The 13,366-nt window shown below is 42.2% G+C and overlaps 1 protein-coding gene across 1 annotated transcript; it reads left to right on the top strand.

The window, feature by feature from the left end:
• Window positions 1–3,999: 3,999 nt before the first annotated feature.
• On the top strand, window positions 4,000–12,376 carry LOC123724092 (olfactory receptor 11A1-like). The gene is made up of 2 exons (XM_045687013.1): window positions 4,000–4,930; window positions 12,216–12,376. Exons 1-2 carry the CDS (start codon window positions 4,000–4,002, stop codon window positions 12,374–12,376), a joined length of 1,092 nt encoding a protein of 363 aa, XP_045542969.1.
• Window positions 12,377–13,366: the final 990 nt, after the last annotated feature.

The raw sequence follows: 13,366 nt of genomic DNA, 5'->3' as shown, positions 1-13,366 counted from the left end.
TCAGTTGAAGCAGCAGACTCAAAAATTGAAAAACAATTGACCTTGTGAACAAAACAATGTAAATAGCCAATAAACACAAAGACAAAGTCCCTCTTTGTAGACTTTCGAGTAAATTAGATAAACTTTTATGCCTGTGAGCAGTGCAGTGCACAAAGCTTCCCAGCCAGGCTGTGTTGCTGCACGAGATATAGATTCGTATTTCTTTTTGCGATTAGCAGCTATAAAACAAAACGGCAAAAATACTTTGAAAACAGCTACTGCAACATTTTCCTGCTATAAATCACAACTCGAACATATGCTCATACTTCACCTTTTTTCTTCTTGCAAATGTAATGCTAGCACTGTAGAGGCCTGCAAATTGACCACCCACCTACGTGGCTGGTGAAATAAACAGTCTTACCCGCCAATACCTAAATTGACCCGCATTTGGCAGGTGGCGGGTGTTAATTTTATGCCCTGTACGAGACAACGGAACATGCTGGACCATGCTTACACAAACATCCGGGACGTTTAGAGAGCCATCCCCCGCCCCCATTTCGGGCCAGTCAGATCACGTCTCCCTGTTTCTACTCCTCGAAGAAAGAATAGTGTGACGCTGTGAGCGGATTCAATACTCCAGGACTGTTTTGAGAATACGTTCAAGGACTAATCTACACATGAATCATCCGCTAACATTGTGGAATACATTTGACATTTTACAAACACTCTTATAATAACACTCTTATTATATTATTGGAATCAAAATATGACAGCTCAGACACACAACGCATGTGGCAAGGACAACAGGCCATCCCGGACTACAAAGGCAAATCCAGCTGTGAGATGCCCACTGAGTCCTCCCTCCCAGACAAGCTCAACATATTCTATGGTCGCTTTGAGGCCACCAACACCGAGCAATCCAAGAGGTCTCTCTCTGCTCCGGACAACCAGGTGCTTCTGCACTCCGAGGCTGACCTGAGGAAAACGCTTTGTGAGTGAATACTCACAAAGCCTCCGACCCAGATGACATCCCTGGCCACGTCCTCAGAAGCTGGTCATGGCCCACATCAAGGCCAGTAGCCAGACACACTGGACCCATTCCAATTTACCTACCATGACAACAGATCCACGTAAGATGCCATCTCCGTTGCTATTCACCCGGCCTTATCACACCTGGACAAGTGGAACACCTATTTAAGAATGCTGTTCATTGACTATAATTACATTAGATTACATTTTAATCATTTATCAGACGCTCGTTCAGCTTTCAACACCATTGTTCCCTCCAAGCTTGTCACAAAGCTTAGGGCCCTGGGTCTCAAAACCACCCTCTGCAACTGGATCCTGGACTTCCCACAGTTTGTGAGGATTGGCAACAACACCTCGTTCACTCTGACTCTCAATACGGGACCTCCAGGGATGTGTCTTCAGCCCACTGCTGTAGTCCTTGTTCGCCCATGAATGCATGGCGGAGCACAACACCAGCTCCATCATCAAGTTTGCTGACGACAACCCTGTACAACCAGATCTCATAGTTTCACTTCGGAATATGCAGTAATTGGATGAATGTGTAATTAATGAGTAAAAAAATAGACGTGGTTACATGATTAAAACAGAAACAACGCAAAGGGTTAAGTTTAGGTATTCATTCACAGTTGTTAAGGTTAAAGCTATGGTTTGGGGAAAGCCTTAAATAAAAATGGCCATTTCCATTTAGTCATCTTGTAATCTCCCTGCTTGCTAGGGAATTGTGAACTGTTGTGGCATAGTGGTCTTACCAGAATACTCTGGTTCTGGGCTTTGTGAGTTCAATCCCAGTGTTGTACCATTGTTTTGTTGGTGTGCCCCGAGGAAGGCATATATCGACGTCCTCAGGACCTTTTCAAATGTCCAAAATCAAGGTCTGTTTCTAGTGACCAGCCTGAGTAGAAGGCCCGATCACTGACAATGATGAGTCAGCCTAAAGGGAGGATGTCAGAGTTCTGGCAGTGTGGTACCAAAACAACAACCTCTCCTTCAACGTCAGGAAAACTAATTGATTTGATTGTCGACTTTAGGGAGGACACACCCTGATCCACATCGACAGGACTGCAGTGGAAAAAGTCAGCAGCTTCAGGTTCCTCAGCGTCCACATCACTGAGAACCTCACATGGACCGACAACACCACCGCCCTGGTCAAGAAGATGCAACAGCACCTCTACTTTCTCAGGTGGCTGAAGAATTTAGGCATTCCCCCTCGGGTCCTCTCCAAATTCTATTGCAGCACCATCGAGAGCGTCCTGACCCGCTGCATCCCGGCCTGTTATGGAAATTGCTCCGTTTACGACCTCAAAGCCCTTCAGCGGGTACCGGACCTCCAGGCTCATAGACAGTTTTTACCCACAAGCCATCAGACTACTGAACTCTTGAACCGGGACTGATCCCTGGCACAACAACAGTTTTTTCCACTGACTCCCTGTACCTTAACACACACACACACACACACACTCACTCACTCATACAAAGGCTCGAACACACACACACACACACACACACACACACACACACACACACACACACACACACACACACACACACACACACACTCTCCATGACTGCATGACTGCTGCTACTGTACTCCTACTGTATTTATAATACTGCACATTGTCTATTTGCACAATTCCTGTACACATGTGTAAATATCCTACTTTATTTAAATTGAGTGACTTTTTGTAGATATTTTAGCAAAGTGAAAAACCAACTTTTTAAATTGAGCATTTATTTTTTTGGACTCTTTTATTCAGTTAATAACTACTTTCCTATTGTTGTTGCATTGTCGAGAGGTAAACCTGCAAGTAAGCATTTCGTTGTACAGTGTACTCCACGTACATCATGTGTATATACTAAACAAACTTGAACATGAACAGATCTAATGAAAATGGGGATCGACCGTGATTGCATTGTGCATGCCACCGATTCAGGGGGGGGGGGGGGGGATTCTAGCCTTTTTGGGGGGATTTGGTGGTGGAGAGAAATGCTCAGCTTTAAATGTAATATTCTGCAATTCTACACATTTTGTCATGGGGCCTAGAGAAAATATTACAGTTTAAAAGCACATTTTCTGCAATTCTTTACATTTTTTGTCATGACGGCAGAGAGAACGTTTAGCAGCCACTTATGCACTTATTGCCTGAGCACTAACCTAACCACCCACAGGAGGCTGAGCCACACCATGACACTTTTATTCTGGGTGTCATTAGAGTTTGAGTAAACAAACTGCTGTATACTGTTATTTATTTATTTAAAAGGTATAAAAGAACAGTGATGTGACAGTAGTTTATGTGGAATAGCCCACTGAAACAGACCATACCGTATGCCTATGTCTACACCACGGCAGTCTGGAGAAAGATACCTGGTGATCTGGACTTACATCCTTTTTTAGACTTAAATCCTGTTTTTGTTGTTTTAGGTGTTTTTTGAAAAACTTTTTAGATTCAGACAGTAAGGACATCAGAGGGGGAGACAGGCAAGTGGGAGAAAGAGGGAGATAAGTGGACACAGGGATTGATCCATGGTCTCTGGTGGGGAGATGTATATATATGACTTATCCCAGGGAGTTTTACCACTGTATGGGTCTGCACAACAAGCCTTCTGTTTGATTCACACACTATGATTGGAGTGTTTGTAACAGTAAAGTAAAGACTGGTAGCTGAGACATTGCGTCAGTTGTATTTGTTATTCAATATATTCATATTATTTAACTACACTAGGGATTAATTAAGTTTGCTGTATAGACTACTCAATGTCCATTGCAGCCACAGGTAACAATGTTTTTCCATGGGGATGCCTATGGGATTAAACACTTAAAAGAGTAAAATTGTGGCAATAATGCAAAGAGTCTTGGTAATCGATGCAAATCTAAGAATGAAGGATTTATGAGACATCAATAAGAGATTGATAGTTTCACCTGATAGACACTGTTTATCCTTGTCTTGTGAACCAAAAATATCTACAAATATTTCTACAGGTACTATTAGGAAAATGGAGAACTCAACGCAATTCACGTCATTTATGCTAGCTGGATATAGTGACAGTGGACACTTAAAGTACTTCTATTTCATTGTATTAACTGTGTTATACATCTCCATAGTTTTTACGAACACAGTGCTTATTGTGGTTATATGCATGGAGAGAAGCCTTCATGAACCCATGTATCTGTTTCTGTGCAGTTTGTTTGTGAATGAGTTGTATGGTAGCACTGCTTTGTTTCCTGCTCTTATGATTAATTTGGTTTCAGATGCCCATTCAGTTTCCACTGTGTACTGTTACCTCCAGATGTTTTGTTTATACACATATGGATCTATTGAATTCACCAATTTAGCGGTCATGTCCTATGACAGGTACCTTGCTATATGTTATCCACTACAGTATAATGTTGTCATGACACCTAACAGGGTGTGTATTTTAGTTTGTGTAATATGGTTGTACTCTTTTGTAAAATTCATCATAACACTGTCTTTAACTATTCGTTTGAAATTGTGTGGGAACATTATAGACAAAGTGTACTGTGACAACTACCTGGTAGTGAAACTTGCTTGTTTAACTTCAGACACAACAGTTAATAACATCTATGGACTCTACGGTGTTGTTTTGTCTGTCGCCGTCCCTTTAATTACTATTTTGTTTTCTTATATTAAGATTCTGACTGTTTGTTTGAAATCTTCCATTGAGACCAGACAGAAAGCTTTCAGCACCTGTACTCCTCACCTGGCCTCGCTGCTCAACTTCTCTTTCGGCTGTTTCTTAAATCTGCTCCAGAGTAGATTTGATAGGCCTATGAGAAATGTTCCAACTGTACTTCACACTATGTTGTCAGTGTACTTTGCGATGTGCCAGCCACTTTTGAACCCTATTGTGTATGGAGTTAGGATGGCTAAAATCAGACAGGCTTGTAAAAACATACTACCTGTAGGTCTGTACCCTAAAACATAAGGTAAACCTTAGTGTGACCTTTTCTGTCCTGATTGTTAGATTTTTGTGATGTTGACTTGTGTGTTTTGTTACTTATAGTTACAATAATTAATGGGGGTGAGGATGGTGAAAATCAGACATGTAAAACACTTGCTAATTTGTGAAATATTGTCATTTACCTTTTATTCACTTTCTAAATAAATGGAATCGGACTCGTCTGCCTGTCAGGCCTACTGTCCCCCTATGAACCTCCATTAAGTTAAAGCCACGCCAAACAGCTCCATGCCACCAGGACCTGGATACACACAACGGAGGGCCGTTTCTTTTGATCCCAAGCATCATGCCTTTGGGACTCCCTTCCTGACAATCTCAGGGCTGCTCAGAATGTTGGGGCCTTCAAAGTTGGCCTTAAGACTCATCTCTATGAGCATTCCCTTCCTTCTAGATTTTGATTGTTGCTTTCATGGTTTGGTTATATATATATATTTTGTACACTTTTTTTGTTTATCTTTTATTTTATGCACTTTGAGATTATTCTTGTATAATGAAAAGCACTTAAAAAATGTAATACATTATTATTATTACATAAACAAAAAAAACAGAAGTTCATTACTTTGAATTCCTTACTTAAATTAACAGCTGTATCTAAATATGTAACAGTGGATAAACTTAGGAACAGTAAATGTGGAAAAGGTAAACCCACCTTATAGCCCACCTGGCAACATTACATCCATCCTAATAGAAAATAGGCCCTGTACAGTACATACAAGCTTGGGGATTGTTTGGCATTTTGAGAGAGAAATTAAGGGAAATACTGTAACATGAAAACCAACTGTATTCTGTCTGAGATCTGGATGCATGTCATGTTTTCTGAGGGCCAACTGTTCAATGTAACATGATATATGTGTGCCAGCTATCTGACAGATGACTAGCTTTGGTATTCCTCAGAAATGTTGAGTCATACCAGAAAGGCAACTACCTGGGACACAAGAGTAACATGTTGCCTAATTTGAATAGCTTATTCTGTCCTCACAAAATCCAATCATTCATTCATTTTAACAAATATACTGAATATACTGTATTTTGTTTTATTTATAAATCGGAGGACCAGATTTACATTTATGTCATTTAGCAGACGTTTGTGTCCACAGCGACTTACAGTTAGTGCATTCACCTTAACACCGCTAGGTGGGACAACCACATACCCATCTTGTTTTTCCAGGTTCACTGTGAGATATGTTTGACCCACAGAATAAAATAATACAGCAAGGGTAATGATGATGGATTGCATGTATAAAACACATTTGTCATGTACTCTATCCATCCTGTAAAAAGCTGTAAAAAGTTTTGGAGTTCTGTCAATGAAAATGATGTGTGAAACACCAGTAATTTGTTTTACTCCATGCATACTTCACTATGGGGAAAGCAGAAGCCAATAACAAGAGCATAATAAAACATGTTTATTGAGTCATTAGGTACCAGGTCATTAGTCCACTGTATCACCTCGTTCCCTAGGAACCAATTAATGCAGCTATTAACCTGTAGAGACCTGAGGGGCTCCAGGAGAGGCACGGCTGGTTTTGATTGCATCCCAAATTGTACCCTATTCCCTATATATATTCCCTATTCCCTATATTGATCAGAGGCCTCTGGTCAAAGGTAGTGCACTATATAGGGAATAGAGTGCCATTTGGGACACACGACTTCTGTCATCGCCTCTGGGTTGATAGGCTGTGAAAGTGTACTGTAGGCCTAAGGAAGCCCAGAGTGTCAATAACGGTCTCATTTTAACCTGAGCAGGAAAGGCTCTGGGCCTAGTTCTTAGACCATAGCTAGGACTCAGGGTCCTGAGTTATTCCCTGTTTTCCCTGCTTAGATCATCAAATCAAATCAAATGTATTTTTATATAGCCCTTCGTACATCAGCTGATATCTCAAAGTGCTGTACAGAAACCCAGCCTAAAACCCCAAACAGCAAGCAAAGCATGTGAAAGAAGCACGGTGGCTAGGAAAAACTCCCTAGGAAAAACTCCCTAGAATGGCCAAAAACCTAGGAAGAAACCTAGAGAGGAACCAGGCTATGAGGGGTGGCCAGTCCTCTTCTGGCTGTGCAGGGTGGATATTATAACAGAACATGGTCAAGATGTTAAAATGTTCATAAATGACCAGCATGGTCAAATAATAATAATCATAGTAGTTGTCGAGGGTGCAACAAGCACGTCCGGTGAACAGGTCAGGGTTCCATAGCCGCAGGCAGAACAGTTGAAACTGGAGCAGCAGCACGGCCAGGTGGACTGGGGACAGCAAGGAGTCATCATACCAGGTAGTCCTGAGGCATGGTCCTAGGGCTCAGGTCCTCCGAGAGAAAGACAGAAAGAGAGAAAGAGAGAATTAGAGAGAGCATATTTAAATTCACACAGGACACCGGATAAGACAAGAGAAATACTCCAGATGTAACAGACTGACCCTAGCCCCCCGACACATAAACTACTGCAGCATAAATACTGGAGGCTGAGACAGGAGGGATCAGAAGACACTGTGGCCCCATCCGATGATACCCCGGACAGGGCCAAACAGGCAGGATATAACCCCACCCACTTTGCCAAAGCACAGCCCCCACACCACTAGAGGGATGTCTCCAACCACCAACTTACCGTCCTAAGACAAGGCCGAGTATAGCCCACAACGATCTCCGCCATGGCACAACCCAAGGGGGGCGCCAACCCAGACAGGAAGACCACGTCAGTGACTCAACCCACTCAAGTGACGCACCCCTCCCATGGACGGCATGGAAGAACACCAGTAAGCCAGTGACTCAGCCCCTGTAAAAGGGTTAGAGGCAGAGAATCCCAGTGGAAAGAGGGGAACCGGCAAGGCAGAGACAGCAAGGGCGGTTCGTTGCTCCAGCTTTTCCGTTCACCTTCACACTCCTGGGCCAGACTATACTTAATCATAGGACCTACTGAAGAGATAAGTCTTCAGTAAAGACTTAAAGGTTGAGACTGAGTCTGCGTCTCTCACATTGGTAGGCAGACCATTCCATAAAAATGGAGCTCTATAGGAGAAAGCCCTACCTCCAGCCGTTTGCTTAGAAATTCTAGGGACAATTAGGAGGCCTGCATCTTGTGACCGTAGCGTACGTGTAGGTATGTACGGCAGGACCAAATCGGAAAGATAGGTAGGAGCAAGCCCATGTAATGCTTTGTAGGTTAGCAGTAAAACCTTGAAATCAGCCCTTGCCTTAACAGGAAGCCAGTGTAGGGAGGCTAGCACTGGAGTAATATGATCAAATTTTTTGGTTCTAGTCAGGATTCTAGCAGCCGTATTTAGCACTAACTGAAGTTTGTTTAGTGCTTTATCCGGGTAGCCGGAAAGTAGAGCATTGCAGTAGTCCAGCCTAGAAGTAACAAAAGCATGGATTAATTTTTCTGCGTCATTTTTGGACAGAAAGTTTCTGATTTTTTTTTGCAATGTTACGTAGATGGAAAAAAGCTGTCCTTGAAACAGTCTTGATATGTTCTTCAAAAGAGAGATCAGGGTCCAGAGTAACGCCGAGGTCCTTCACAGTTTTATTTGAGACGACTGTACAACCATCCAGATTAATTGTCAGATTCAACAGAAGATCTCTTTGTTTCTTGGGACCTAGAACAAGCATCTCTGTTTTGTCCGAGTTTAAAAGTAGAACGTTTGCAGCCATCCACTTCCTAATGTCTGAAACACAGGCTTCTAGCGAGGGCAATTTTGGGGCTTCACCATCTTTCATTGAAATGTACAGCTGTGTGTCGTCCGCATAGCAGTGAAATTTAACATTATGTTTTCGAATGACATCCCCAAGAGGTAAAATATATACTGAAAACAATAGTGGTCCTAAAACGGAACCTTGAGGAACACCGAAATTTACAATTGATTTGTCAGAGGACAAACCATTCACAGAGACAAACTGATATCTTTCCGACAGATAAGATCTAAACCAGGCCAGAACTTGTCCATGTAGACCAATTTGGGTTTCCAATCTCTCCAAAAGAATGTGGTGATCGATGGTATCAAAAGCGGCACTAAGATCTAGGAGCACGAGGACAGATGCAGAGCCTCGGTCTGACGTCATTAAAAGGTCATTTACCACCTTCACAAGTGCAGTCTCAGTGCTATGATGGGGTCTAAAACCAGACTGAAGCGTTTCGTATACATTGTTTGTCTTCAGGAAGGCAGTGAGTTGCTGTGCAACAGCTTTTTCTAAAATTTTTGAGAGGAATGGAAGATTCGATATAGGCCGAAAGTTTTTTATAATTTCTGGATCAAGATTCGGCTTTTTCAAGAGAGGCTTTATTACTGCCACTTTTAGTGAGCTTGGTACACATCCGGTGGATAGAGAGACGTTTATTATGTTCAACATAGGAGGGCCAAGCACAGGAAGCAGCTCTTTCAGTAGTTTAGTTGGAATAGGGTCCAGTATGCAGCTTGAGGGTTTGGAGGCCATGATTATTTTCATCATTGTGTCAAGAGATATAGTACTAAAACACTTTAGTATCTCCCTTGATCCTAGGTCCTGGCAGAGTTGTGTAGACTCAGGACAATGGAGCTTTGGAGGAATACCCAGATTTAAAGAGGAGTCTGTAATTTGCTTTCTAATGATCATGATCTTTTCCTCAAAGAAGTTCATAAATTTATTACTGCTGAAGTGAAAGCCATCCTCCATTTGCGAAGGCTGCTTTTTAGTTAGCTTTGCGACAGTATTAAAAATAAATTTCGGATTGTTCTTATTTTCCTCAATTAAGTTGGAAAAATAGGATGATCGAGCAGCAGTGAGGGCTCTTCGATACTGCACGGTACTGTCTTTCCAAGCTAGTCGGAAGACTTCCAGTTTGGTGTGGCGCCATTTCCGTTCCAATTTTCTGGAAGCTTGCTTCAGAGCTCGTGTATTTTCTGTATACCAGGGAGCTAGTTTCTTATGACAGATGTTTTAAATTTTTAGTGGTGCAACCGCATCTAGGGTATTGCGCAAGGTTAAATTGAGTTCCTCGGTTAGGTGGTTAACTGATTTTTGTCCTCTGACGTCCTTGGGTAGGCAGAGGGAGTCTGGAAGGGCATCAAGGAATCTTTGGGTTGTCTGAGAATTTATAGCACGACTTTTAATGCTCCTTGGTTGGGGTCTGAGCAGATTATTTGTTGCGATTGCAAACGCAATAAAATGGTGGTCCGATAATCCAGGATTTTGAGGAAAAACATTAAGATCCACAACATTTATTCCATGGGACAAAACTAGGTCCAGAGTATGACTGTGGCAGTAAGTAGGTCCAGAGACATGTTGGACAAAACCCACTGAGTCGATGATGGCTCTGAAAGCCTTTTGGAGTGGGTCTGTGGACTTTTCCATGTGAATGTTAAAGTCACCAAAAATTTGAATATTATCTGCTATGACTACAAGATCCGATAGGAATTCAGGGAACTCAGTGAGGAACACTGCATATGGCCCAGGAGGCCAGTAAACAGTAGCTATAAAAAGTGAGTGAGTAGGCTGCATAGATTTCATGACTAGAAGCTCAAAAGACGAAAACGTCATTGTTTTTTTTTTTTGTAAATTGAAATTTGCCATCGTAAATGTTAGCAACACCTCCGCCTTTGCCGGATGCACGAGGGGTATGGTCACTAGTGTAACCAGGGGGTGAGGCCTCATTTAACACAGTAAATTCATCAGGCTTAAGCCATGTTTCAGTCAGGTCAATCACATCAAGATTATTATCAGTGATTAGTTCATTGACTATAACTGCCTTGGAAGTGAGGGATCTAACATTAAGTAACCCAATTTTGAGATGTGAGGTATCACAATCTCTTTCAATAATGGCAGGAATGGAGGAGGTCTTTATACTAGTGAGACTGCTAAAGCGAACACCGCCATTTTTAATTTTGCCCAACCTAGATCGAGGCACAGGCACGGTCTCAATGGGGAAAGCTGAGCTGACTACGCTGACTGTGCTAGTGGCAGACTCCACTAAGCTGGCAGGCTGGCTAACAGCCTGCTGCCTGGCCTGCACCCTATTTCATTGTGGAGCTAGAGGAGTTAGAGCCCTGTCTATGTTTGTAGATAAGATGAGAGCACCCCTCCAGCTAGGATGGAGTCCGTCACTCCTCAACAGGCCAGGCTTGGTCCTGTTTGTGGGTGAGTCCCACAAACATATGGTCAACGTGTCAATAACAGTCCTCATTTTTACCTGAGCAGGAAAGGCTCTGGGTCTAGTTCTTAGACCATAGCTAGGACTCAGGGTCCTGAGTTATTCCGTTTTCCCTGGTTAGATCATATGGTCAGGAAAACTATAGTGCCCTAATACGTATATAGCCTGGGTACCGGTCTGTTTGTGCTAACATTCCACCCCTTGTCATTCCATACATGACAAGGAGTTGGAATGATAGCACAAATAGATCTGGGGCCAGGCTACCAACGATGACATCCCCTCAGACTGTTGTGTTGCCTCCCTCATTCTAACTGAAGCTAACAAGGTAGTCCCTCAACAATACCAAGATACCTGCCAGTGGTTGGGAACAAGAATACGTGACGGATTTTCCATGAAAGTGTATTTTAGTCCAGGACTAAACTTAATCTGGGTCCAGGAAACCGTCCATTTGTCAGAGGCTTTGGATTGGTTTCAATTAACTTTTTCTTTACTTTACATGGTGCACAATACATGGCACCCAAACGTCTGCTTAACAGATAATGAGAGAGCTGATAGCATTGCTTGCCCAGCCAAATGGTGATGTTACATACTTCTTCTACATTGTAGAGTACCAGACTAGAGGGTCCCCACACATACATTGTTTTAACAGGATCTTAGACCACTAACACAGCCTGTTCATAACATTAAGGATGTGTATTCTTCTGATGTGCTGTACTACCCTACCAAACTACTATTTTTCTTTAGGAATGTCACTCTGGCTATGTGTAATAGTGTTGCTTCCGTGCTTCAACCTGGGCTTTAACCATGGAGTATCTGAACACATCGTCAACCGAAATGGACTGTCCTGGGTGTATTCTTTAGTCATCAACTCCATCATTATCTCCCTGAGTTTACGACTGCAATTTTATGGTAACGTTCCAGACAGATTGTATTGTGACAACTACTTGCCTGTTCAAATATTACACAAAAATATAATATGGGGTCTTGTAACTGTGCTTTCTTTGGCTATTTCCTCGAAATATGTTAAGTATTTTACAGAAAGCATTTACCACCTGTACACCACATATAGCCTCTATGCTGAACTTCTTCTTTGGCTGGTTATTTGTGACTCTACAAGGCAGATATGATACTGCACATCTTCCACCTATACTTCACACTATTTTATTTGTTTATTTTCTGATATGTCCACCACTTTTCAATCCTATTATGTACGGCATTAGGATCGTTAAAATCAGGCAGGCTTGTAAAAAGGTACGAGGCCTTAACCCTATAACATAACATGATTGTTTATTTTTGTAATATTGAATGATGTGTTTTTTAAGTTGTTATAATTGACTATACAAATATGTGGCCCAAAGATAATTCTAAAAAAGCATGAAGTTTGTAATGTATTGTCACTGAGAATGTTTTATGTCATATTAGGTATCTGATCTTTATAATTCGCCAATTAAGTATGATGTTCCTCCTTGCCTAGGCCTTCAGAAGGTGGGTGGCAGGTGGTCTAGAGGTTAAGAGCGTTGGGCCGGTAACCAAAAGGTCGCTGATTCGAGCCGGTAGGGTGGAAAGTTGTGCAACTGACTTGGTATCCCCTTTCCCTGCCATTCAACTGTATTAGAGCAGGATTGTGGAATGAACCAACATAATTTTGATCTGCAGTGGGTGGAACCGTATATAAAAAAACAAGTAACGTGTTTAGGCACAGTACTGAGAGAGCAAGAGCAAATAATCAGTGGCAAGTGCAAGCTGTAATCTTACCATGCTAGTTGCTAGTGTGTGTTGTAGTAGTGTGACATTGGCAACGACGGCTGCTGCAGCAGGTCTTTCCATTTTCGCTATTTTTATTAACTTTTGAAATATACAATCCACCTGCAGAGAAGCTGCTCAACATTTGCATTACATTTTAGTCATCTAGCAGATGCTCCCATCCAGAGCGACCACGGTCAAGCGCCCAGCTCAGGGGAACATCGACAGATCCCCCTGCCAGCTAACTCAGGGAACTGAACCAGCAACCTCATGGCCACTGGTTCAGTGCCCTTCCCTCCCAACCACCAACCTTCCTTTTTAGTGTCTTTTTTTATTTTTATATTTTTACCGTCACTTCACTCATCTCCAGTTCCAGATTCCAACTCTCGGTTTCCTTCATCCCATCCCACCTATCTCTGCTGGCCATCCCCTTCAGATTTCAACGCATTAAGTGATGCTATGTTGTCTGTTCATTTCTAGATTTTTTAAGTTTGATTCAACGTAGGCTATTGAAAGATTTTTGTT

The sequence above is a fragment of the Salmo salar genome, chromosome ssa09, assembly GCF_905237065.1.
Source record: "Salmo salar chromosome ssa09, Ssal_v3.1, whole genome shotgun sequence".
Classification (NCBI taxonomy): domain Eukaryota; kingdom Metazoa; phylum Chordata; class Actinopteri; order Salmoniformes; family Salmonidae; genus Salmo; species Salmo salar.
The sequence above is the reverse complement of the archived record's forward strand: the minus strand, read 5'-3'. Positions and strand labels throughout refer to the sequence as shown.

What these genes read in the sequence shown, in the direction of transcription:
- LOC123724092 (XM_045687013.1), top strand. Translation starts at nt 4,000, where the DNA reads ATGGAGAACTCAACGCAATTCACGTCATTTATGCTAGCTGGATATAGT. An exon ending in TAAAAACATACTACCTGTAG is followed by an intron (nt 4,931 to 12,215) that starts GTCTGTACCCTA and finishes TGACTCTACAAG; the next exon opens with GCAGATATGATACTGCACAT.